Consider the following 27718-nt stretch of genomic DNA (forward strand, 5'->3'; position numbering starts at 1 on the left):
GCTCCAAAGCCCACCATCTGCAAATACAGTGCTGTAAAAATTTGCAATTTATTGCATATTCAGAAGATGCACATATTTAGATATCTAACTGGCTATAATTCCAAATGCAGAATTGCAGCTGCAGTATTGAGTTACTAGGGTAGGGTTTTTTTGGCTTTATCAAGTCTGTTCATAAGTGTGTACTTCGCAAAACAGACTAATCTTTCCTTGTAAATTAAAAGAAAAAAAATTACAAAATATACTTACAGCCTGAATTCCTGTGCTTTTTGATCTGCTCTTTTCTTTTATACTTCAGATGGTAACTTCCAGACATTTGGACACATACAGACATGATCAGTAATAGTGGATAAGGAAAATATATATAAAAAGATGTAATTTCAAATTGCCTTATATATATATATATATATGAAAAAGTAAATGTTTGCTATAGTTTTTTCAGCTCGTTAGAAAGAAAGGTTGGCCCTGACCTAACAAAATGTCAATATTTTATATATTTGACATGTTTGCTTTAATGTAAGGCCCTGATACTTCCTTTAGTGACTTCCCATTTCAGAGTAGTTGGCTCCAAAACTTAAATGATGGGCATTACATACACATATTTTTTTTTAATTTGTACTTTGAGAAACTACACATTCCAGTATTTCATTGTCTTCTGAATATTTTTCCCTCCCTGTAGATCTGAAATCTCACATTCTACAAATACAAGGAAGAAAGAGAAAGGCTCTGGCCAAATTGTAGAATTCCATTTCTCTGTATTTTTGCTAACAAGTGTAGTTCATAGAATCATAGAATGGTTTGAGTTGGAAGGGACCTTAAAATACATCTAACTCCAACCCCCCTGCCATGGGCAGGGACACCTCCCACTACAGCAGGTTGCTCAAAGCCCCATCCAGCCTGGCCTTAAACACTTCCAGGGATGGGGCAGCTTCCAGGGATGGGTGTAGTTGGCTCCTGATGTCATGATGTGGTCATTTCGCTACTTGCCCATGTGATGCCCTGGCAACAATTACTTTTTGATAATGAATTACTGCATGTGAATTGTCAAGCTGTTTGCCCCAGCATAAACCAATTCAACCAGTTATCTTGACTTTGAAGGCATCTGACGTCAAAGGAAATAGATGTGTCTGTGTAGCGTGTCACGTATCCTCCTTGTGGGATTAGTGTCCTTGCGTATTCCTGTTTTCTTTTATACCGGCTGAATCAGACGTTTTGTTCCAGGATTAGAAACTCGCTCTGGCGAGCACATGCACGTGTGTACGCTTGTGGGTACACCTCTGGTACTGTCTTTTTGTGTCGCTTTGGGACTCAGCCTCTTGGCTGCTGCCTCCTGTTTGTGCTTTTTTTGATTTTTCCCATCAAAAGGAGTTTGTTCTTTTGCTTTGTGAGGAGTTTGGAAACATCTTTATCCATTCCAAATGGCTATGTGTCTGTAGGAAATGGTTTGCTTGCAACAAATAATCAAATCCCTCTGTGTTCTCAGGGAGAAAAATTACATTAAAAATGTAGATCTTCATTTTTATAGCAGACAAGACGAGAGATATTCACTCTGCTATGAGTGGAGTGGCAGCCCTTCCTGCCACAATTGTTTTTAAAGATTTTTAGACTGGTCTTGAGAATTAGTAGCCGGTTCTTCTGGCCGTCTGGGTTTTTTTCAGTGATGGTTTCAACAGGGGTATTTTTAGAGAGGCGATTCATACTACTATATTGAAGTGTTATGGGTTGGATGCTAACGTAAAAGGGTCAGAAATCTTATCAAAGGTGGGGAGAAGCGGGTGAGGTTGAGTCTTCTCAGAGTCATGGGTGAGTTCTTCTCTTGGTTGGTCAGGCACATTGTCTCAAAATGCCAGGATTTAAGGAAAGTGTTGAAATCTTGATGGTTTGCAGCTTCACAGGTCCGCTGTCAGTTGTTCCCAGGTAGAGCTGTGTAGTGGGTTAGAGAGTGAGGCAGAACACAGAGAATGGACTGTGCTGCAGGGACAGCAGCTGAGACGCCTGGGATCTTGGCCAAGGCAACTGTTGCTTTGCAGAAAGCTGAGTTGATTGTCGGTGTGCTCTGGGTTCCATCCTTGGCGGGATTTGATTTTTCTTATTTTCTGAGAAGAGTTAAATGCACTACTCTAAAGATGTGATTTGAAAAGCATGTGAGGCAGGGTTGATGAAAGCCATTTCCAAAGCTTTGAAAATAGTGATTAGGGCTTAGATAAGAGAATTAATTCGTGACACATTAAGATGAAGTTTGTCATTTTTAGGAGATGGCGTAGGTCTCATTGGCAGTTTTGGAAAGTTCATCGTAGCCGCATGTTTAACGGAAGAATTATAAAATATTAACCAAGTTCCACCTTCTGTTTAATAAGAGAAGGCTGTCAATTTTATATGTTTCAAGAACTAATAAAGAGTGATGTATAATATAGGAAAAATACCATTCTGTGAAACTTCTCACTCCTAGAACACAGTTGTACAGTCCTACTTTTTATAGACCTCCTTAAATAGCTTTCCTTATTAAAGTATATATATTGTAAATACAGCAAGGGGAGGGAGAGGTTGTTTTATACAAACTGGATTACTATGTTTAAGAGAATTAGATAATGCATTCTCTTGAAAAGAAGAAAAATTATATTGGATGGGGTTTTATATGAAATGGGGCTTGCAATCCTTCATGCTTTTAGTGAAAATGTGGTTATAAACAATTGCAAAATTCCTAGCAAGGAAGCGTGACAGAATAGTTCTTGAGTACTATAAAGTGACACAAAAATGGTGAGTTTAGAATTTAAGTTTTTTCTAAAGGAATGATCCTTAGCTGTGGCTTTTTCAGCAAATTTGGCTTAAATAGAAAACTTTAGAATATTCTCAAACATAAATATCTAGCAAGGTGGGCTGTTTTGAGGCTGGGTTTTTGGATTCAATACCTGCTCTTCAGCCTTGTAGCATTAATTGCGTAGTTTTTAGGTATTGGATTCAGCAAGCACTATTATTTAATGCCATTTATTTAGCATGGAAGACTAATGAAATACTGGCACATTGTGGGCCACCAAATCTGTGAAACAAGAGCCTGCTGTGCAAGGGCACTGGGGCAAAGTCGACTGTAGAAGTAGCATTTCACTTTGGATGTCTGATTTGCATTCTCAATAAATAAGATGAATATATGTTTTTGAAAATTATTGGAATCAGAGTATTGTAGATTTCTATATGAACCGTGTTCCAAAACATGAGATGGCAAATTTTTTTTGTAAAAATCATCCAATTTTAGGTAGAAATTATTTCGGTGTTAGGGTTCCCCCCCCCTTTTTTTTTTTTGCTATGACTATCTCTACCTTCTTTTGTAGCTACTCTGCTGCTAATCAGGTGTCAGTTCAGGAGTTTGCATCCTAAAATATATTTATACATTTATCTGGAAAAGGCACTTTTATCCAGAGGAATAAAAATTGGGGAGAACAGTCTCTTAACGGCTTGCAGGTCAGTATCTCAGTCAGAAGAACAGACAAGAATGAACTGCGGAACCCAGTGTCTTAATTTAAATGACCAATTTAGGGTAGGTTTCGAATGGAAACCTGGGTGATGAACTGGAATGGCTGCAAGATGGGGATATTCCTTTGTGCTGACTGGGCAAAGAGCTCCAGCGGGGAAGGGGCACGGCAGGGGGCAGGAAGGGGAGGCAGTTGCTGCAGCTCTTTGGACAAATGGGAGTCAGAATCCACAAACTCAATGGAAGTGGAAACCCAGTGTTAGCAGATCGCCAGAATATTGCAGTGTCTTCCCTGTGGAGAAATGTGTGTTGTCCACCTATTGCAGGCCTGCTCAGCCGAGCTCCTTGAAAATGATGTGTCTGAAATTGCTTCTGTATGTGCTGAAGGAATCCACAGTATTTGTGTGGTGTTCTGGGCTATAACCACGAGCCTTAAAAAAAGTATAATTCCAAATTCAGTTTAAAAGAATCTTTTAAATGTAAAATAACAAATATTAAACCAGCTTAGATAGTAAATATAAAATGTAAACATAAAATATAGATAAATTACAGTTATCAGTATCGGGTGCTATAATTGTGACTAAAGTTTGGCTCTCACTTTTTAGGTTCAGTAGTTAATAATAGGTAAGTTTTGTAGTTTTTCTCTCATTGAGGCTGGAGTGTGGGGTGTGAGGAGCTTCACAAAAAATTTAAGCAAGCTAACTCTTGACTGTGGATAAAGGAAATACTCATTAAGAAAAGAAAGTCATAAAACATCAGAAGCTGTTTAAGACTGACAGTATCTGCTTGAGCTGTGGCCACACTGGAGGAGATTTCCCAAGCAAAGACTGGACGACTGTGGAAGCAGATGAAAGCAATTAAACAGAGGTGCATAACACGATAGAAATTGCATTAATTGTTCTTGTATTTACCAGATCCAGTTCCATCATCCTGAATATTATATTTAGTTTTAAGGGTTCACAGGGGTCAGGGAAGGGACTAGGGCTGAACAAAATGTACCATGAGAAGAGAGGTTGAAGAGATCTTTAAACTGGAGATAATCAGCATAGTGTTTACTGGAGTGGTGTTTAAACTGGAGATATAATCAGCGTGAATATGAGGAAATGTGACAAAGGACCATGGATTTCATAAAGTTAAAATGAGAGACCCTTAGTTGACATTACAGAAGCAAGAAGAATATTCAGTGGAAGACAAGCAATTAATTAAAATATAATCTCAAATGCATCAGTAATTTTAGAAGCTAGAAGTTTATTGAACAGCCGAGAGATTCAATACTGAGAATAACAAAATAACCCTTTCTTTAAAAAAAAAAAATAAAAAAAATCAGTATCCCCTGTCTGCTGATGGTCATGTACGGATGGGTAGGGAAAGAGCAGAAGGTTAGATCACATAGGTGGTGCCTTTTCAAACTTTAAGCAGTCAGTTTAAAGGACTTCATGAGCCAGACACTGTATCCATGTGTTTGTGTTTAATAGCGTTGTTTGGGGTTTTTTCTATCTGTATATTTTTGTCATCCCACTTACGCTTTTGGCTTCCATGTTGTGGCAATGAGTCTCACAGTTGTAATTATGGTTTATGTGACGTAGTCTAACCTTCCCATTGATTTATGATAAACCTGCTGCCTGGTTTCATAATGTCACGGATTTCATTAACAGGAACACCCAGTTACATTAAGAAAAAAACATTTTTAAAGAGAGAGCAAATCATGACACAAGGCTACCCCTCTAACCAAGGCTTTCGTTATTCACTGGTGGGGGGGTGGTTCCTTGTTACCTGTAGTAGATTCAGTATTTCTTGTTTGACTGATTTCTGGTGGTGTAACAGCCTCTGGGGACAGCCTAGTAGGTGTCATCCTGGCCACGACTGCCGTGTCCTTATGGTGAATAAAGTTGATTCCTGGATATTTCAAAATAAGCTGCTGATTACTCAGAATGAAACACTTCGCCCATCGAATGCACAACATAACACGCACTCTTTCCTCTAAATGCTAATGGGTGGCTTCCAAGGTGCGTATCCCGGGACCAAGACCTACCTGTCTAGAGCTCAGTGGTAGAACTTTTTTTGACTGCTGAAACCAGCCTTCTGTCCCCAAACTCGTACGTAATAACGGGCAAACGCCACGTTATCTCACTTTGGAGGTGAAAGCTCAGCATCAGCTTGCTGGCCCTCGTTCTTAGTTAAGGTGTTTACGTACTGGAACGACCACAGAACAGGTTGGTTTCTGAGGCCCAGAATATTAACAGATCTCTCACTAATCCATAGGTATAATGAGAACAAAATCAGAGACTTTCTGTCAAAATCACAGGAAGTTCTTTAATTAAAATTAGGAAACGGTTCCTGCTTGTTGGGCTTTGTGTTCCAGCTGCGTTCGTGTAAAGCCAAGTTTTGCAGTGAGTATTGAATCATCCTAATCTTTACTCCTCTGTTTGTCTTCTTCTAGGAGAAGCTCTGCCTTCCACACCACATCCTAGAAGAAAAGGGCTTGGTAAAAGTGAGCATAACAGTTCAAGCGTTGCTAGACGTAACCACAGTGAAACAAGCTTTATTCACATGAACCTACTCTCTCTCAGCTGTTACCAGCTCCACTGTGCCATCCAGGAACCAAAATACTGCCCGTCTTTTCAAACTGCTTTGAGAAAAAAAAACAACACACACACAACAAAACAACAACCCAGTGCTCCAAGAGTATCCTTCCGATTTTAAAATCGTCTTTCAGACCGTTCGTGTGCGTCGAACGACGAAGCGGAAACTACAGAGACAGGTTTTTCTAGAGCAAACCGGCGCTTTGCTGCTTTTATAGCTCACTTTGTACAGTAATTAACGAAAACAGCCACCTCTCTGCCACTTAAAACCGTGTGGAGTACCCAGCTGTCTTGCAGCAAGATACCTTCCTATTATTATTAAACTAAACTAATCATTGTAATCTTTTTTTTTTTTTTTTTTTTTTGGGGTGGGGAGGAGGGGAGAGTAAATCAGACTTCTGTCGTGTTAGGTCTTTCTGCAGTTGCTTCGGGCTATTGCCTTTTAAAAAATATCCAGACATAAAATATTTATATAAATATTATTTATTAGTGAGTTGTTATTCATCCTTTGGATGCAAAGTGTAAATTAGGAAACTGTATTTTATTACTGCTTTTTTGTGGTTAAACACTTTATTTTAATATAAATATTTAGTTATTTTTTATTCTCCTTGGTGTGCAGTAGGTCTAGATCTCCGTAAATTGTATTTTCTAATATGTAAGATAAAAAGCAAACAAAAGAGGTGCTTTTTATTAAAAGAACAGCTAGCTGGAATGGCATTCTTTATTTCTTGAATTTGTGGAACATTGGTAAAAATTGAATCTGCATTCCATTGAGTTTCCAACATTCCAGTAGCACTTTCTGCTCCCCCCCCCCCAATAGACTAAATTGGCTGAAACTGAGAGCACACCCATTTTATTTGTATATAGATGTTTAAAAAAAAAAAAAAAAAAAAGAAAAAAGAAAAAAAGGAAAGACGTAAACTTGAAAAATAAATGTGAACACATATTTTTGATTGCTTATTTTACTATGCACAAGACATTTAACTTTTGCCACAACGAAACGAATGATGTGCATTAGGATCGTGTGTCTTGAAAGATAATTTTGCACTGTAACTTGATTTCTTCTAAAGACTACAGCACTACAGAACAAATAATAAATAAAATTGAAAAAAAAATAGCACAAGGACAGCAGCGAGCAGATTTACCAGGTAGCCAAAAATTTTTTTTTAATTGTTTTCTTCAACGATTCCTTGGAGAGGAGATAAAAGCTATTAAAATTGCCAAAGGCGGTCTCAAAAGACCTGATCCTCCTGCCGGGTGCAGCGCTTCTCCTTAGAGCCGCCATCGCTTGCCCACACAATTAAGCACAATGTTCCGTAGCGAACGTTTGCGGGATCAGACCTCTCATCCCACCTCAGCAATAGGAAATAAGCTGCTTTTTCTTATCACTACTTTGCTTTTCAAAGAGCGTTTTTTTTTTTTTTAAAAAAAAAAGCCTAATTTATTATTAAAACATCACGCGCTTTAGATGCGGAAGTTCCAGCGCAGCGATTCTCACAATACCTGGGCCGTCCCATTTTTTTTTTATTTTTTGTTTCTTTGCCAGGAGAAGGCGGTGGTGGGAATCGGGCAAGAGGGAGAGGAGAAGCCGCATGTGGTGCAAAAGGCTGGCTGGGAGGGGGCCGCGCAAGCAGGTAGTTGGAAATGCACGACCACACAAAAAAAAAATAAGAGGCAGAGTGTGGTGGGAGGATGAAACATTGAGGCGAGAGAACGCGGAGAAGGACTATTGGGCAAGGATTTTTTGGGAAGAACGACGCGTACTCGTCACTGCTACGTATCCCGGCGAAGTTCCAACGCGCATTCATACAGACACTGCCTTTGAGCCCACCGCTATTCCAATAGCCGATTTTTATTATTTTTAACTGGTAAATACCGTATTTGAATGCAGACTATGCCTTTTAATACCACCCACCGCCGGGGCGCTGGTGCCTACTGACAGCGGCGCGTTAGGAGCAGGCGAGCGAGACGCTGTCTGGCCCGCAGACGACGAGACACGGAGCATGCACGGAATTAGCCGGTTCCTTCAACCAAAGCCAAAAGCGTTTTTTATTTTCTAGAGGGGAACATCGACTTAAAATTGTAATTTGGGATTGGCAGCTAGCGTATTGTTTCCTAGAAAATGTACTGTGCACTTTAACACTAAATTAAAATGTATTTTAATATTTTACAGAGCTGCACAAATATCTGTTTAGTCAAAAAAGCACGAGCAATGTAAAGAAAGTAAGTTTTCGAGTCAGAGTTTATCAAATTTTAAAAGCATTCAAAGATCGAGTATAAAAATAGGAATATTGATTTCTGCATCCTGAGGGATAAAATGCAGGTTTCCTGAGTATTTTTTTACAATGTATATATGGCAACATGAAGCTTTGTAATTATTATTTTGACAAATCTTGTTTTTTCATAATTAAACTTTTTGGTTTTCTCCTGATAGCGTCTTTTCAGTACGTGCTTGACGTTGGCTGTAAATAAATAGCTCTAAATATTTTGTAATACAGCTTTTTTTTTTTTTAATGCAGTCTTAACCTGTACGCCTAAAAAGAAGAATCTTCATGAATCTTTGTATACTATTTATATGTGCAATAAAACATGCATGGCAAATCTATAATACCCTCAGCAGTGAACATAATGTATATAGAAAAATCTTTACTGTAGTTACAATTAAACTATATTATTTGTAGTAAACCCTTTAATGACTACCCCTCTCTGCCTGACGGTTTCCTGTAAAAGAGATGGTGTTGGGAAAGCTTAACGCTGGGGATGATGGGCGAGGGTTTGGGGATGGAGAAGATGATGATCTACATCTTTATCAACGATCTGGACGAGGGGATCGAGTGCACCCTCAGTAAGTTTGCAGGTGACACCAAGTTGGGTGGGAGTGTCAACCTGCTGGAGGGTAGAAAGGCTTTGCAGAAGGATCTGGACAGGCTGGATGGATGGGCCGAGGCCAACGGGATGAGGGTCAACAAGGTCAAGTGCCAGGTCCTGCAGTTCAGACTGTCGGCTTAACATGAGCCAGCAAGTGTGCCCAGGTGGCCAAGAAGGCCAATGGCATCCTGGCCTGTATCAGGAACAGCGTGCTGAGTAGGACCCGAGAGGTGATCGTCCCCCCTGTACTCGGCACTGGTGAGGCCCCACCCTTGAGTACTGTGTCCAGTTTTGGGCCCCCTACCACAAGAAAGACATTGAGGTGCTGGAGCTAAACAAGGGATCGGATCTGGCCAGGAACTGTTGGGTTCCCTGGTTTGGTGTCGGTTCCTGCAAATGAGCTTCCTGCAGATTTGCTGCTCCTGGAGCTTAAGATCTCCTGCTGGTCATGTAGTGCCCTCTGCTTCCATGGTGGGGTGACCCGGTGGGCTCAGCTCCTAGAGAAGGGAAGCTCCAACTTCACTTTGCTCCTGCACACGTCACCGTATGATTCATCCTCTTTATTTCTTCCCACTTCTGCAGGCTTTTTGTTTAGCAAACAAATTCTGATGATTTCTTTATTCCAGTGAATCCAGCTGATAACGCAGCCACAGTTTCTGGCCTGGGGATGAGCCATTGGGGCCTGGCTGTGCCAGGCTGCTTTGCCCTTCTCCTGTCCCCGCAGAAACGGGTAGCAGGGACTTCTTCTAAGTCATAGCACAGCACCTTTTCTTCATCATGTGGGTTCTGAAGTCGTGCGAGTACAGATTCCGCTATTTTCTCAGTTCTCTGATGAATTCTTTACCTTAACCAGGTGATTTTATGGATGTATTTGTTCACTTTTGGTAGTGGATTTTGGAAGGAGAGGATCTTTCTGCAGTGATCTCCCGGGGAGATCCTGCTTTTGGTTGCCAAGGAAGCCCAGTGCCTTTGTGGCTGTTGGATATAAAGCCGGGACAGACTAATTGCTGCGTTAGAATCAGCATAATTTAGGCAGGCGGAGTCCTGCAGTGGTCCTCTGGTGCTGCTCCTCACCGAGAGCAGAGCCTGGTTCACGGAATGATACGGGGTTGGAAGGGACCTCTGGAGATCAGCTAGTCCAAGCCCCTGGCCAAAGCAGGTCTGCCTAGAGCAGGCAGGACAGGAATGTGTCCAGGCAGGTTTTGAATGTCTCCAGAGATGGAGACTTTGTTAACAGCAGGTAGCCAAGGGCCATGTCCAGCCCAGGTTTGAGCACAGCCAAGAGTGGAGAGATCTGACAGCCCCTCACAATTCCCGTCAAGACGGTGCAGAGACACTGTATCTGTAGCCATCTGCACAACTGATTCAAGCACCCCAAATCTTCAAACTGGAAGAGGAGAGATTCAGATCAGGTATCAGGAGGAAATTCTTTACTGTGAGGGTGGTGAGGCACTGGAACAGGCTGCCCAGAGAAACTGCGGATGCCCCATCCCTGGAAGTGTTCAAGGCCAGGCTGGATGAGGCTTTGAGCAACCTGCTGTAGTGGGAGGTGTCCCTGCCCATGGCAGGGGGGTTGGAACTCGATGATCTTTAAGGTCCCTTCCAAACCAAGCCATGCTATGATTCTATGGTTCTCATGGGTTTGCACTGTCCTGGACTTGTAGCCTGTGGACAAGGGCAGCCTGAGGAACCCTGCCTTGTCAGCCCTCTAGCACCAGTTTTCTAAGAGCAGTTCTCAGGGCAGTTTCTGCAAAGCCTTGAGGTTACTGGCTTCCCAAGCAAGTTCTCGTGGACTCACCAGAGCCACTTGGATGCTTACCTGAATCTGCTCCTGCTCCCAAGTGAGGCACCTGGAAGTCCCTCTCACGCAGCAAGGCAGCAGCGCATGTAAATGCTGTTTTATTGACAAGGCAAACAGTGTGGGACAGCAGTCAATTATTAGGAGCACCACACAGAAATTGTAGCTGTTTGGGGAAGCTGATACGGTAATTCATCTCCTGCTGGACTGTAAATTAAGGATCTAGGAAATAAAGCTCCCCACAACTACCCAAAGCATAATGGGAAACTTAGAATTATGCCATATAAATTTATCAAGTACGAGAGAGGCTTTTGTGTTCCCCCCCCCGAGAACAAGCTGTTTCGGACCATTAACCCAGCAGCTTTAAAATAGCGGTTTAAAAGCACTTTACAGTAAATTACAGGGTCAAACCTGCTTTTTAATCTCCTCTAGTACAACATGCAGGTGCACACAGGGAATGAAAAAAATAAAATAAAATGGCACGCCCCTTTTTCCCTTAAATACAATTATCAGACTGCATTAGGCAAAAAATAGTAGCTTTGACAGATGACACTGCTGCTCCAGTCCAGCATCCGATAAGGCCCAGTAATTAATTCGCTGGCTGCAGCAGAGCAGGTGCCTGGTTGCTGGGGGAGGAGGGAACAACTAGAAGAAGCTGCCACATATTAAACAAGCCTTCGAGCCAATTTTGCTGTTTGGTGAACAGAAAGATCTAAGCGTTTGGCGTTTATGGCTTAAAAATTTTATGTCGGTGCCCTGCTTTGTAAGAAAGGAGGAATTAGTGTCTGTCGTAAATCCAGAGCGTGGAAAACTTGGCTTTCAGCATTTCAAAGAATTCTTGTAATGCGCACAGTCACGAGACTGATAAAAGTCAATACCTAATTTAAACCAGTCACCTCCAACAGAAACGTTAAGTTCCCAGCATCAGCCTCCCTGCAACCCCGAACTGAGCAGGGGCCAGCGGAACCGGAGAGCATTCAGCATCGCTTACAAAAATAATTCACTCCTACGTCTACCCTAATATTTCCTCTGGCAAGTGTGAGTTAAGGTTTGAGCAATGCTTACAGGTTCAAAAAAACCCCAACTTTTCCCAAACCCTGGGAAAGCAGAGGTTAGGAGTGACTGCTTAAATGCAAAGTAAACAGCTCACTGGTTAACAGTCTCTGTTCTTGTCCCACACAAGGAAGTGGGCAGATTTATACCACTGGGAACTATTTTAGATCTATAGCTGTCAGGCCTAAATTCTGCCATCTTCTGTAAAACAAGCACACTCGTTTTCAACACTGAGATATCAGATCATTTATAACAGGGATTGCTTTCTTCAGATCTATTTATTCGTTTCCTGCGAGTCCTGTTACAGCTAAGAAACCCATAAACACAGCATAAGCCTTTCACACTCAGCAACAAAGGCAAGCGCAGGAAAAAAACCCTCCTTTACTCCAAACTGTTTCCTTCACATAGAATCATAGAATTGTCCAGGTTGGAAGGGACCTTTAAGATCATCTAGTCCAACCATCAGCCTAACCTTGATAAAAAAACCCCATCACTAAACCATGTCTCTAAGCACTACGTCAACCTGTCTCTAAAATCCCTCCAGGGATGGTGCCTCAACCACTTCCCTGGGCAGCCCATTCCGATGCTTAATAACCCTTTCAGTGTAAAAATTTTTCCAAATATCCAATCTGAACCTCCCCTGGCGCAACTTGAGGCCATTTCCTCTTGTCCTGTCGCCTGTGACTTGGGAGAAGAGACCGACCCCCACCTCTCTACACCCTCCTTTCAGGCAGTTGTAGAGAGCAATAAGGTCCCCCCTCAGCCTCCTTTTCTCCAGGCTGAACAACCCCAGCCCCCTCAGCCTCTCCTCATAAGACTTGTGCTCCAGACCCTTCATCAGCTTCGTTGCCCTCCTCTTGACCCGCTCCAGCACCTCAATGTCTTTTTTGTGGTAAGGGGCTCAAAACTGGACACAGTACTCGAGGTGGGGCCTCACCAGGGATGATCACTTCCCGAGTCCTACTCACCACGCTGTTCCTGATACAGGCCAGGATGCTGTTGGCCTCACATGGTTTGTAAGAGGCCTTTTCTTTTAACTATCATCCATGAAATACTCTTCAGATTATTTGTTTGATGTTAACAGCGCACAGGACAGCAAAGCACCCCATACAGCAACCTTCCGTCTGTATTCTCCACCGGGCTTTGTCCTTGGAATGTATTTAGACAGGCTAAGGAAAAATACACCAACCACTTCAGACAGATTAATTAAGTAGCTTGATTGGTTGTGCCACTAACAACTTCCTTCAGCATTAAGTGGTTAGTGAACCCTGGTATCTAATTAGCTGAAGAGGCACGTTGTTTTTATTCATAGTCTCTGCGTAGTCACTAGAAACAGTCTTGAGGTCCGAAGTACGTACCCACATTCATAATCTGAAACCAACTCATCTGCTAATTCTCATTATGAGCTAGAACGCAGCCTGGGGTTCACGGTGTTGAGGGCGTTTTCAAAGCATGCAAGAACATTCAAAGTACTTACTCTAAAGCACACAGTTCTAATTAAGTGGGACTTTTATTGTTCTCAGCAGTACAATCAGAAGAGCTCCATTTTTACAGTCGCTACCTTCAGCAAATGATTTCTGTTTAGTTCACCTCTATCCCATGATTCACACCGGACAGACAACGCTCCCATCCACATGGTTCAAGCGTTGAGGTATTTTGCGTGGTGTTTGATGTGGTCGTTAATAAATGTAGCAATGAAAAAATAGCTGTGATCATAACCCTGGAAAAGAACAAAACTGAAGAAATCAGCAAATACATATAGATCATGATAAAGCAATCACTCTAAGCTCTCTTCTAGGAAATTTAAGAACTATTCTGGCTTGATCTCTTTTAAGAAATCAAAAATACCTGTATATTATATAAAAACTGTAAAGGATACAGGCTAAGTATACATGAACACTAGAAAGCTAAACAAACAGAATGTACCTTAACCTGCCCTAATCTGGGCATGTAAATTAGAGATGGGTAACGGCAAGCGTCAGTTCCCCTCAGTGAGACCAGTTCCCCTCACTGGTGTTGCCCTACTGGTAAAGCACAGGGTATAAAGAGAGTACAGCCCAGGTCGAAATCACTGCTCCAGCACTGTGCTAAAATGACATGTAAACCTCTGAGCTACCCCACTTTGTCAGAACTAATTATATCTTTTGGTGCAGGGCTTATATAAGAGAGGACAATCCCTCGTTCTCCACGGCTGGGCCCCTCACTGGGTCTGGCTTGAAGCTGTCAGTCGCCCAAAAAGGCTCCAGTGCTCTCAGGACAGCGCTGTGCTGGGGCACTGCACTACAGGAAAGAGCAATCCTTCCACCTGGGTCTTTAAATGAATCTAAGATTTCGAGCGGTTCCACACTTTTCCTGATTTACACAAACACGCGCAAACTAAATCACAAAGTTTTATGCTGAACACAATACCCACAGTACAGGTAAGGAATCCAGCAAAAGCACATCTGTCACCTTGCTGTGTGAAGTGGCTGTGATACTTATTAAAAATCATTAATGCTGTTTCTTCAGCGCTGGCAGCTTGATTTACCATCAATGCATCAGCTTGTTGAAACTGCCAAGAGGGCCAATGGGATCCTGGGCTGCATAGGGAAGAGTGTGGCCAGTAGGTCAAGGGAGGTCATTCTCCCCCTCTACTCTGCACTGGTGAGGCCACAACTGGAATACTGCATCCAGTTCTGGGCTCCCCAGTTCAAGAGAGACAGGGAACTACTGGAGAGAGTCCAATGTAGAGCAACTAAGATGATTAAGGGATTGGAGCATCTCCCTTAAGAGGAAAGGCTCAAAGAGCTGGGGCTCTTTAGCTTGGAGAAGAGAAGGCTGAGGGGAGACCTTATCTATGTTTACAAGTACCTAAAGGGTGGGTTGAAGGATGATGGAGCCGGACTCTTTTCAGTGGTTTCCAGCGATAGGACGAGGGGCAACGGGCACAAGCTGGAACATAGGAAGTTCCATTCAAATATGAGGAAAAACTTCTTTACGGTGAGGGTGACAGAGCACTGGAACAGGCTGCCCAGGGAGGTCGTGGAGACCCCTACTCTGGAGATTTTCAAGACCCGCCTTGATGCTGTCCTGAGTAATGTGCTCTAGGCAATCCTGCTTTGGCAGGGGAGTTGGACTAGATGATCTCTAGAGGTCCCTTCCAACTCTGACAATTCCGTGATTCCGTGACCCCACCTAGTGGTGAAATGCAGCTGAATCTCATGGAACTCCTTGATGTTAAGGAAAATATGTCACTTCCCACACTCTGCCTCACTTGGCCAGGGACAGACTCACAGTTAAGTGAGAACACGGCCCATTAAGAGACACTCTTTTCACTGCCTGCCACATATAGACCCAAAAATCACAAAACAACAACTCAACAATGAAGGATCGCAGAAGCAACTTGCCTGCTGCAGTCTGAAGACTACTGGGATTTTCCGCTCCGTGCAGGCAGCGATGAAGTTATCAGGCAACAACTGGCCCGCTGATAGGAACTGGTCATCTTTGCCTTGATCAATCAAGATGTCCAGGTGAGAGTCTGGATAGGACTTCACGAGTTGCGTAGCATCATACGCCTGCGGTAATAAAAGAGAAACAACATCCAGTTACTTACGTTAGAGTGGGTCAAATTTGCTGACTGCAAGAAAAGAATGCCATATGTAGAGCACTGGGTGATACTGATCAGGACACCAAAACTGCACTTTGGAAAAGCAAAAAAAAATGGGGAATTTCCAGACAATCAAAAAGTTGTACCTACGTTTTAAAAAGGGCAAATGGTATGATCTAAGTAATTACCAAGTTGACAGTTTGACATCATTTCTGGACCAAACAGAACGTCCAGCCCACGGCTAAATTCATACAGAGTCAAAGAACAGCAATGTAATCTAGTACCAATTCACACGCTTGTACAGAAACTAGATCCTGCCAAAATAACTTGGTATCTTCATGTAACTATTTTGGCAGCTGGAGGTCAAAAACACCGGTGTAACACATGGCAATTTTAAGCAAAAATACGGAGATAAGATGTATATATAACAGGTATTTCTGTTGGAAGGGAGCTACAATGATCATCTAGTCCAACTGCCTGACCAAATGTTAAAGGAAGTTGTTAAGGGCATTGTTCAAGTGCCTCTTAAACACTGACAGGCTTGGAGCATCGACCACCTCTCTAGGAAGCCTGTTCCAGTGTTTGACCACCCTCTTGGTAAAGAAAGGCTTCCTCATGTCCAGTCTAAACCTCCCCTGGAGCAGCTTTGAACCATTCCCACGTGTCCTGTCACTGGATACTAGGGAGAAGACCTCAGCACCTCCCTCTCCACATCCCCTCACGAAGCTGCAGCAAGCAATGAGGCTACCCCTCAGACTCCTTTTCTCCAAATTAGACAAATCCGAAGTCCTTAGCTGCTCCTCATAGGACATTCCTTCCAGCACCTTCACCAGCTTGGTTGCCCTCCTCTGGATGCATTCAAGGGCCTTCACATCCTTCTGAAGTTGTGGGGCCCAGAATCACGCACAATATTCAAGGTGAGGCCGCACCAACGCTGAATACAGTGGGATAATCACCTCTTTTGCTGGGCTGGTGATACTGTGTTTGACGCACCCCAGGATGCGGTTTGCCCTCATGGCTGGCAGGGCTCACTGCTGACTCCTGTCGAGCCTGCTGTTGACAAGCACCCCCAGGCCCGTTCCTGCAGGGCTGCTCTCCAGCCACTCCTCTCCCAATTTACACTTGTGCCCGGTGTTACTCCTTCCCAGGTGCAGAATCCAGCATTTCGACTTGCTGAATTTCATCCCAAGTCACAGCCCAATGCTCCCACCTATCTAAACCCCCTACAAGGCCTCTTGTCCCTCAAGAAAGTCAACAGCACCTCCCAGTTGGGTATCATCAGCAAACTTGCTAATGGTGCATTCAACTCCTGCATCCAGATCATTGATATTGAACAGAACTGGCCCTAGAACTGAACTCTGAGGAACATCACTGGTGAAATCGGTGCCAAAGGCAGGTCTAAGCCTATTCCTGATGCCTGCTGTTGATCTACTTGACTGGGTTTACAGAAGAGCTCCAAAACAAGTTGGGGGGGGCAGAAAACATACTCTTTTTTTTGCAAAATAAATTTATTATGTTAAGTCTAAGCAAATTTGATTGGTGGTTGTTAAACATACAAACTACTCTATTAACAAATGTGAAAGCAGCTAGTGCTCTCCATTCCTTTAATGTTTTAATCAGACCTGGATGTCTTCCTGAGAGATACTTTAATCCAACTTACAAGGGATTTAACTGCAGCTTGTGTTTATTTACAAGGAAATAAGAGTACCTGGTCACCACGATCCCTTCTAACTTAATTCCGGGGATACAGTGCAATGTTTATGCTGAGATCAAAAAACACTGAAGGACTGTCCAAACAACACAGTAACACGCACACAAATATTTTTGTATCTTAGCCATTCATATATGACTACTCATCTTTCAAAATTAGGGCCCTGAAGCTAAAATCTAAGGTTGTCTGGTTTAATCCTGTTCTAAAAGATACCAACTTCCAAGTATCCATTGGGGTCCTCTCCTGCCTGCCTCCAACAGGCTGCCCCTGCAGATGCCATGGGGCTCATCAGTCTCTCAATAGTTTGTAGCCATCTCTCTTTCCAGGCTACTACAAATAAACAGCTGTTTTGCATACTGAGAGCCGAGTTTTTAAGAGACAGGCCATACCTAACTCTCTTGTAAACTGCTCGCTGCTTTCATGCGTTAGAGAAAGTCTCAGACTGATCATAATTCTTCTTAGCCTAGATTTTAAGATCTTCATAAAAATGAGGAATTTAGTGGACTTGATGGGAGCCTTCTATCTCATTATATTTGTTACAGGCACTATCAAACAACAGCAAGTCATACCCACCAGAAACGTACAACGTTTATCCACGCTTAGGGCTACAGCAAAACAGCAACACCAGCTCAGGGACACCCTGGAGTTTTGTTCCAGACTCCTGCTGTGATGTATCCGCAGATCACTCATTCACGCCTTATTAAAGGACTGCGAGTTGCAACACGTACCTCCCATTTGCTTACATCTGATCCCAGATATCCACCGAGGGCTTTCTTACCCCACTGACACTGAATAGGGTTGCAGATAGGAGCAAATGCCGATACAGACTGTTCAGAAAGAAAGCATGAAAAAAATATGTAAATTAAGAGAAGTGATTTCTGCTAACTAACAAGCAAACTGAAAGCCTTTTCAAAAATTTTATCTATGTTACTGCCAGAACCCACGACTCCTGCACAAAACCGTGCCCTAACCATTATCCTACTTCCCTCTTATTCGTTCTTTCTAGCCCCACAGCTTTGCTTCCCTTTTTGCACATCAGCCAAGCAACAAAAGGCAGGGCTGGATGCCCTGTTCCTTCCCCTGTTGGGAGATTTTGGCTTGAATTCCCTTAAGCAGCAGAGAAGGATCTCAAGTCTACTGTTGGGTCAGCATGGTCAGAGTGTGGGACCATTTCACCTCCCACTGGATTTTGGCAGAGCATAATGAAGGGATTGGGCTGCTCAGCCGGACTGAGCGTGCAACAGTGTCTCATGACGTCAGGTACATCCAGGGTTAGGGGTCAAGAAAAGTGCATTTCAGATCACAACTCCAGGTACTGGTGTCAGAAGTCCAAGCCCTATTCTTACATTATTCTTCTGGATTTGGCCCAGGGACATGAGTACTTCCACTCTCATGTCTTGCAAGAAATAGCACAAACCATCTGAGCCACTGCCAGTTCCCCTGGATTTTGGCATTTTCAATTTAATGTTTAATTCTTTTAGATAATACAATTAACAGTTAAGTGCCAACAGTGAAAATGGGAAGTTCTGAACTACTGGCTCCAAAAGATAAAAAGGAGAGAGAAAAACAAAGCTTTATCTTACACTGAACTCTCTCATAACACCAAGCTGAAGATGCCAACCAAATGTTACTCTATTTTCAGAACTGCAGTTCCATTCTTGCAACAGCTGGCCACGAAGTGCAGGGCCAGGACAGCCCATGAAAGGACTGATCCACAAAGGCAGAGCCCCTCATCTCTCAAACACCAATGCCTGACTCTCCCTCAGAAATGCATTTTACACAAGCGCATCTCCAAAGAGAATAATAAAATTTCTCTCAACCCTCATGAGTACAAAGGAAAGGCAAATCAGCTCCAGCAGGTTTGATTTAGGTTCAAGTAGAATACAAATGAACACAACTTCAGGTACCTCAAATACTCAAAAAATCAATTTTTAGGAAAGCCGACATACAAATCTGGGGGGGTGGGTGTGGGAGTGTGGGGGAGAACATCCTCCAGATACTATTTGTGTGAAGTTCAGGTTCTTACTGTTACACTTGCTATCAGTTGGAGTTCATAGTAAATTCTAAGCAAACACACATATAACGGCGATGAAAAGGTTTGCTAGTAATAAAAGTTTCAAAATGAACAAGATAAGATTTGAAAAGATATAGCAAATCACACAACTCCAGAGCTAGAAGGACTGTTAACATTTAAATATAACAATTGGTTTGGAAGAGCTGTAGCATCATCCAAAAGAAACTGAATTTTTCTTAAGTTTTAAAATTTGCAGATTTTTTTTAATTTCAGTGATACTCACATTCCACAGTGGTGTTTCTGGCAATTTTTCATACTCTAATACTAGGTATCAATGAACTGGTAGAACTCAAACTATTTAATGTTATAACAGAACCTGATACTATGTTTTCTTTCTTCACTTCTATAGGAATTCGTATAAACCTTAATATACCTCATACAAGCTCAATTATATCTTACTTTGTACTTTCCAGGATTCTTCAGAGCAAGAATAAGAGCTCCATGACCTCCCATGGAATGCCCAAAAATAGACATTCGTTCAGGGTCGGTTGGAAAATTGGCATTTATTAGTTTAGGCAGCTGTAAAGGAACAACAGTAGAATAAAAACGTTAAACCAACTTGAGTATGTTTAGACAAAGAAGTACACAAATAACTTCTGCATTTTAATGCCAGGAAGCCACTGAAACCAAAGGCACGACTTTGGTTCTAGCCTGACATTTGAAATCAGGGCCTGAAAGCAATCTGAACAGGATTGCAAAAACAAAAGGAAACCATTTGATAACAAGTAACTCAAAGTATCTCTGTAGAAATCTATCATAACTTTGTAAGACAAGATGTGGGAATAAATACACAGTCTCATTTTAGTAGATACATAAATATGTGCTCCTGTAAGTGACCAGAATGGCAAACTGGACACTCACCTTTCTAATATATATTTCAAGCATTTCCATTTACACCCAGTTAAAGAAAAAACACAAAACAAAACCACCACCCCACTGTCCCAAGACAGACAGTGAAAACAGTCCAAATAAGCAATAGAACTGAAGTACTGGTGCAGTGAAATGTGGTGGGTTGCTCCAGAAGCCACAGAGCAGAGACTGAACAACTAAGGAATCAAGATTAGAAGTGTGGCATCTCCAGCAGGAAAGCAGACTCAAGGAGCTCCTGCTCCAGCCCAGCCAGGTGTTATTTTTATAAATAATTATAATTTTTATAAAAGAGGAGAGCAAGAAAACAACCAACCATCCACAGGCTATGAAGCAAGCTCTGGTGTTAGAAACAAAGAGCGTGACTGAACCGTACCCCTTCCAGGAGAACCCAGCAGCAAAGTTACCTCATCCTTTATGTAGGAATACATCCTATAGTTTGTTTTCCAAGGATCTTCAGTGGCATCCACATAAAAGCCAGCACCGGTGCCAAAATCCCAGCTTTCATCTTCTCCTTCAATATTGCAGCCACCTATCATGAAAACCCTTTCTATAGTTACTGTGTTCCCCTTATTAAATGTTCAGAATTGGAAAACCTACCATACAAATCAGAGACTCCAGACACAAGTTTTTCAATCAAACTGTCTTTACCCCTCCAACTATAAGACAATTCAGATTTTCTTTCATTAGTACAGTGTTTTCAAGTGCTATTTCAACAACGCTTCCAAAATGCCACTTATGTGTTACCTACAGATGTATCATCTGTATGATATGTACATCTGTGTTACCTACAGATGTATCCAACTTCTAACTTGTTCCAGTGTCCCCTCATAAGTAAACTTTTCATAGAGATCTCTCCTAAACTAATACTGTAAAGCTTCATCCAATTTACCCAGGACTTATTCAAAAGTTGGCACTTGTTAATCAGTGCTATCACCTTATTTCAGTTATTAGACCTCATCCTATCAAGTACAAGAAATTATGTGAGAAACAGACACTGTAGAAAATTTTCTTTCCCCCAGAAGGACAGAACCATATATTACCAAACAGGGTGTCCAGACCAGTTTATGTGCTTCAAATAGTCTCTCCTACACCTCCTGTTTTAGGATTCAACAGCATAATAACACTTACTGTCCCTATCATTTTTTTAAGTATATAACTCTACCTTTTCTGCAGTTTGTTTCATTGCTCCCACATGTAACTCCCCATAAAACTTAAGTCATTTCTTCTTTGAGTAACTGCAGGGTCATATCATCTTTTCCAAGGCTACGCTTTCAAACTAAATTTGCAGATGTCTCCTTGAAAGTCAATACATCCCATCCAGTCCTCTCTTACTCTCCCTTTGATTAGCCTGTGAATTACCAACCTGGTTTGCAGAACAGAATGTAATATTTCAAGGTATATGTGACAGGAAATAATGGACTCCCTTTCTCCAAAATGTTTCCGCAATCCAAAATTACACGGGCTTTCATCACCATCAGATTACACTGCAAACCCATGTGCAATTTGACAGGCCCTGACAATTTGTGCAGAGATACCTGCCACCCTGTCACAGCGCAAAATCAGATTTTTACAAGGATCAAAGTTGAGTTTGCTCCAGTGACATGGCCTTGAACACTGTGTGATTTTGTAACTTAACGGTTCAGCAGTCACAGGGACTGGGGGCGCTTACACAACATGTTGGGTATAAAAAAAATCTGCTATCTTCTCTCCCTCCCTTTGTCCCTGATGGACAAAAACTCAGAAAGTGCTGCCAAGTAATGAAGGCAATACTGTTTCTGCTAAAAGAAACTTGAGGAAAACCCTGAAAGAAGAAATTTGAAAAGGAACCTGCAAAATGCTGCTCAGCACACCCATGTGGAAAAGCAAACCCCTACGAAGAAGGAAAAGTAAAGTTTATCAGGGCCTGACAGAGGGTCTGCAACGACAGGTATTCCAGGCTTTCATGCAATCTTTTTCCTGACCCAGATACGTCTCCTAGCTCCTGGAAGGTAATTCTCCTGTAGTCATAACTACACATTTAAAAAGCACACATTAGCCTTTTCTCTACGTATCCTCAGATCTCCTACTTTGTGATTACATTTGAACTGCTCTTCACTTGTTTCTCCAGACAGCTCAAAGAGATTTAAGAATATTTGGGGTCTCTAAGCTAAAATGTAAGAGTGTAACACACACTGAAATTCATCTAGATAGCAGAGCAATCCTGATCAGTTACTAAGACTAAAAGGCTGCAAAGAGGGTTTAAAAGAAAATGGACCAAGCAATGAACTAGGTAAATGCAGTTTCACATTGATAGCGACAACTTAAACAGAAAACACTAAAAACAACTCCAAATATAATTACCCAAGGGTAATTCTAATCCTCACATAATGTGAATAATACAAAGGCTAGTTGCCCATCTCTAGTCTGCAGCAGATAGCAACAATGAAGTGTAAAGTTCATTAATATACAAGTCTTGCTATTCTGTCCCTCTTCTTCACTAGAAACACGCATTTCTGTTCTTTGACATGACACAACTTCAAAACCTAGATGTGAAAAATATTTTCTAGAAAGAACATCACTTCATTCCCCTATTACCTGTGCTCAGATCTGACCCACCTAAAGCTTGGGAAATATAAGAAGACTGCCACATTTGTATACAGCACTCATGAGACTTTAGCAGAATCCAGCAAATACTAAACATCATATACTGAATCCCCAAAAGACTATTTCCAGTGACTGCATATCTACCATTTTCAGGTTTCCCATACTAGACATAAGCTCAGCCTCATACAAATAACAGCACATCATTTTAAAAAGCCATTCATCAGGAGTCTATTGCAGCTGCAGGGGGGAAAGGTTTCTGGTTTGCTTTTCTAAGTATTGGAATCCTCTGGAGACAGGATAGGCTTTAGAAGACCGAATACAATAAAGAGTAAACATTACATCTTCATGTGGCAACACAGTTCTGCAGATTTTTTAAAGTCTCAGCAAGCCAGGAAGTGCAGGCAAGTGTCTCTGATAACACATGCCTCTCTTTTTCCTTTTCTTCCCTGCCCTCCTTCATGCTGAACTCAATAGCCCCTTTGTTCTAGTTTTAGTGCCATGACACTAAAAGAGTTTCAAATGTCAAACCTTCACTACCATGTTATTAAGAATATAGACAATATAATCTAGCAAACAATGCAAGATATAGACGTGAGGTCATATTCTGACTTAGGTGGGCAACACACTTTGTAGCAAACTGTGGCACTCCATTCTGTGAGGATAAAGATGACTGTTATCATATCTCTTGTTAAGACTTACGTGGGCTTGTGTCGGGTGCAACTACAATAAGGCCATGTTCAGCTGCAGCTTGATGAAAACCAGCTTTTGTTATAAAATTCTGTTCCGTGCAAGTTAACCCTAGAGAAATAAAAGTATCATTGGTTACACATTGCTCAGAGCATAACAGTTTCAAAAACCTTTGTGACAGAAAAGGGTTTGAAAAATAAGAGCGATTCCTATCTCCATAAACATGTAAAAGTCTTTTCACTAGATTCAACAATACTTAATAATCCACAGAAACAGACATAGTTGCACTTTCACATCTAGTTACACTAACATTCGACTAAAAACAGGCCTACATGTACTCTGTACCCCCTTGAGTGCCTACTGGTATGGCATATACATTTTCCTCAAGTACTGTGTATTTAAATGCACTGCCTACTGACGCCGCTGCCGAAGTTAACATTAACTTCGGACCTCTAACCCTGCAACTACATTCTTCTCTCTACCAGCATTTCAGCTGTTTGCATTACACAGTTCTGCAAGTGGTCTGACAAATCCTACATCCTTTAGACAGGATAAAGGCCCATAAGCACTCTGGCTCCAAAACCCACAGCAACCCATGCTTTTTGTACTCCAGCAGGCCCAACTGAAGTCCAATTACAAATATATAATACTACACTCCAGTATTTCAATTTTTCTTTACTGTGCCATTTGAGAGGAGTAAATGATTCTAGTTTTCTCTGAGGACAAGTTGCAAATAACCTAATTTGACTGATATACTAGACAAGACAGCATGCTTTAGATTCAAAAAATAAACGTGCTGCATGACTCGGAGCTCTTCAGACAATTTTGATGATTCCAACTTCAAGGATAAACATTTTTACCCAGTCCACTGTCATTCTACAAATCAGACCTACTAGCTATTTTGTGAAATGAATACATACAAGGAATATAGTCTCCACACTACCAGTCAATTCTCCAACTTCCTAAACACTAGTGTCAATAAAGCAATTCCTAAAATTACAGAACAGAGTTTCTGCTTTTCATTTTGAATAACAGAAAAAAAGAAAAAGAAAGATATAATTTATTAATCCTAGAGCCATCACCAACATAAATTTTGAAAGCAATGCCTTAACATTATTTATGTACTTCGGGTGCAAGACCCAGGTCTGTGGGAGATGACAGGAATAGGGCAGAGGAACAAAACCAGGATAACTGGGAGCACATATTTGTCCGTACAGTCTCATGTCAGCTTCCCTTACATCCAGCAAGACAGCAGCTGGATAGGAGACTGCAGGAGGTGAAGAGATGAAGAAACACTGCTGTGGATGAGGCAACTTCACCCTTGCCACGCAACCCTCTTCAGCCCCTGGCCCTTTCTGATCCCTCAGTGTTACCTCACTGTGGATGTGCTGGTGCCAAGGCAGCTAACAGCACCTCCCTTTTCAAGTTCACCAGTTCCTGCCCGCAAAACAGCACCCAGAATAAGGTGGGGTCCAGAGGACAAATCTGCTGGCTCCCATGGGCTAGATTTTGCCCCCTATTCTGTTGACTGAAGCAGCCTGTCATAGATGAAGGGAAGCAGGAGGTGTCCCAATGGGAAGGCCTTTGAGAACTTTTAAATATGTATGTTTTAGAACAAAAAGAATGTACGTTTTGGAACAAAAGGGTAGAACACTTTGAACACTGAGCATTTTAGAACACAATCTTGCAGGCTACACTGAGGCTGGTTGCATCCAGCTTTATCTCAATACACTCAAAGTAAACGCATGTTCCAGAAGACAATCTTTTGTAGAATGCAAGAGCTGCCATTGTAGTATCTCTACATCAGGTTTTCAGTAACCGTAGCACAGTAGCTTAAACATGCTTAAGATTATCTTTTTTATGTTACTAAAATTCATGTTACTTACCCGAGAGCCAGTACAGGACAGGACACTTTGCAGTTTCTGCTTTTGGAGGCAAGTAGATTCCAAATTTCATTTTGCATTTTAGCTCTGCACTGTATGAATAAAATACTCCTTGTTATCACCACTACTTAACAAGGTCACTTACATTAAAAAAAGAAAGTTGTATCCATGCATTTCGTTCAAAGAGAGATTTGGTCAAGTTTATATAAACTAAGTTTATATAAAGTGAAAATCAATTTTAAAGCTCAGCCTTAGCCTGTTGAATTGACAACAGATAACCTTCCTAACTTGTTCTGAATATACTTAAAACACAGACTTACAAATAAGCCATATTTTTGCAGTGTTGCTAACGAGAAACAGTTTGAAAATTGAATTTTGAACCCCAGCAATATTTAACTTGAGCTTTGTCTATTAAATTGGAAAGTAATTTTTACCAAAGAACACATGACTTGCAGAACATAAACTGCACAGCATGCTCCAGCAAGAGAGGCTTTCGATCTGCTAAATCTACAGACTGAACTGATTGCTCAATTAATACTAATTAATACTAATGCCTTAATAAAAGCTTATCTAAGCATAGCTAATTTTTTTTTCCTCTGGATCAGAAATGAAAAAAAAAAAAAAGGAATGTTTTTCTGTTCACCTTCATCAAACAAGAATCTATCTACTGCATCTGTCTGCTCACCACATTTTTAAAGAGTGCTTAGAAGTGCAACATGCAGTAGAGTGAATAGAACTTTGTACAGTACAGAATGGTGGTTCTCTGCTGGAAACAGGACAACCCAAAGTAAAGGAGCTTCGCTTTCAAAGGTAAAAATAGTGACTTCTCCCCTCAGACCTGTAGCACTAAGTACACTAGACATGTTAATCATTAACACAGAAATACAAGAACACAGCCAAAACAGCGCTTGACAGCATTCCTTACTGAAAGGATGGACTTATGGATGTTAATGAGAACACACCACCTTCCTGCAGACTGAGAACACTGACAGCAATGATCGTATGGATTCACTGCTCCATGCTAAACATCTAGGTTGTTTTTGTAGTGTTTACCTGTCATGTTCAAACACCTTCTGGAAACCCTCAAAGCATTTGTTGCTGGAAACCTGTTTCAGTGCCATGGCTTTATCTGCCAAAAAAAGGAGCCAGTTAAATTTGAAAGTAAAACATTCCTGGACTTATAGTGAGTTATGAGTTGAATGCTTTTCTTAAAACTTAAAGCATCTTTGTTTAATGTCACAGTTTTTCAGAAGAAAGAACCTCCTGCAAACACGTTCTGATCTTTCATTAACTTTCTATTTCCCCACAGAAATGGAGGGGAGGGCAAGCTGAACCCTAGAGAGCAGAGCTGACAAAACCCTCCTGCTTTCCTACAGACCCACATCTCCAACCACCTTTACCTTTGCAGTAACCAGTTTGCTCTTCATTTACCAATGTTGCTACCGGACAAGAAATCTCACATGCTGTAGTTAGCCTGGAGCTGCAAACGATGAGCGGCCAGGCTGCCTCCTCCACAATGACCATGCAGAAGATAAACCTGTCCCACCTTCCCTTCACCCTGTGTGCCAGAATGCAGCCTCTAATTACCACAATATTGAGGACTGTAATCAGCTTTGATGGAAATTAACTACCTTGTTCTAAAAGTCTGGGGGAGAGCAGAAACACAGGCCTCACAGAGAAGCAGAAGGCTTACTTCCACAGGACATGGTATGAAAAATATAAAGCAAGGAAAGAGTCATAGGAGTTTTAAAACAGCCAGTAGCGCACTTGTAGCAAACTTGCTAAGAAAACTGGGGAAAGCTAACACAAATGGAGCTGCTGCCGGTTTGCACGGAGACTGAGGCCAACGAGGCAGGTGGAAGGGGAAGAGAGGCCTGAAGGGTCAGCACACAAGGAAATCCTGAGGAGAAACCAGGTAACATCAGAGCAGGTAAAAGATGTCAAAATGAAAGCGTTCCCACCGCGACACCCTCATACCTGTACACTCCTCTGGTGCACCGGGCAAGAAAACCCACGCACCACCGACAGCCCTCAGGGCCTGTTCGTTGTCTTCCACCACCCCCGTGGGGCTGGAGCCGAGGGGCAGCCACGCAGAAGCGCGTTAGGCCCACCCCAACGGCAGCATCAAGCCAGGGCCCGCCGCCCGCCCACCCCGGCCCCAGCCACCTCGGCTTCGCTCCCATTTCTGTCCCTGGACTAAATTTCCACACAATCACTCCTGCCCGCGACAGCAAAGCACCGTTCCCGCGCTCGCCCGTACCCGCCCGGCAGCCATCCCTCCCCCTGGGCCGCCCGCTGGCTGGGCCCGAGGGCCCACACCGGGCCTGCCGCCGCCCCGCTCCCCCCGCAGCGAGGCCCCGGCGGGCCGCCGCGCTCCCCGCCCCGAGCCGCCCGCCCCGGCGCCGGCTTTGCGCCCCCTTCCAACCCGCTCTCTTACCGCGGAGGAGCGGCGGGGCCGAAACGGAGGACGGAGCGGGCGAGGGGCGGTCCCTGTGCGGGCGCGGCCTCCCACCGCCCCGCCCGCGGCCGAGCCCTCAGGCTGCGGCTTCCAGCCCGCCAT

The 27718-nt window shown here is 42.5% G+C and overlaps 2 protein-coding genes across 3 annotated transcripts in view; one reads left to right on the plus strand and one right to left on the minus strand.

Annotated features, from left to right (window-relative positions):
• LRCH1 (leucine rich repeats and calponin homology domain containing 1) overlaps positions 1-6912 on the plus strand; it is a 130772-nt gene extending 123860 nt beyond the window's left edge. Inside the window, exon 20 of the mRNA XM_074157733.1 lies at positions 5904-6912. Coding sequence (XP_074013834.1) covers positions 5904-6017 — 114 coding nt within the window. The 3' untranslated portion in view covers positions 6018-6912. The remainder of the gene's footprint in view (positions 1-5903) is intronic.
• Positions 6913-13257: 6345 nt separating this feature from the next.
• On the minus strand, positions 13258-27718 carry ESD (esterase D). Of its 2 annotated transcripts, none has more exons than XM_074149212.1 (9): positions 27596-27718; positions 26212-26287; positions 25162-25250; positions 23288-23386; positions 20410-20534; positions 19535-19654; positions 17790-17888; positions 15151-15318; positions 13258-13484 (listed from the first exon to the last, which is right to left on the minus strand). In XM_074149212.1, exons 2-9 carry the CDS (start codon positions 26277-26279, stop codon positions 13404-13406), a joined length of 849 nt encoding a protein of 282 aa, XP_074005313.1. In that variant the 5' UTR covers positions 26280-26287; positions 27596-27718; the 3' UTR covers positions 13258-13403. The 2 variants fall into 2 exon arrangements, with proteins under 2 accessions (XP_074005313.1, XP_074005305.1); XM_074149204.1 differs by lacking the exon at positions 27596-27718 and adding an exon at positions 27419-27497.

Source organism: Numenius arquata, chromosome 1 (genome assembly GCF_964106895.1).
Source record: "Numenius arquata chromosome 1, bNumArq3.hap1.1, whole genome shotgun sequence".
Lineage (NCBI taxonomy): Eukaryota > Metazoa > Chordata > Aves > Charadriiformes > Scolopacidae > Numenius > Numenius arquata.

Coding starts and splice junctions, on each gene's coding strand:
- ESD (XM_074149212.1), bottom strand. CDS start 26,279: ATGGCACTGAAACAGGTTTCCAGCAACAAATGCTTTGAGGGTTTCCAG. Junction 20,535..23,287: donor TGCACCCGACACAAGCCCAC/GTAAGTCTTAAC, acceptor TTTTCATGATAG/GTGGCTGCAATATTGAAGGA. Junction 17,889..19,534: donor AGAATCCTGGAAAGTACAAA/GTAAGATATAAT, acceptor CTTTCTGAACAG/TCTGTATCGGCATTTGCTCC.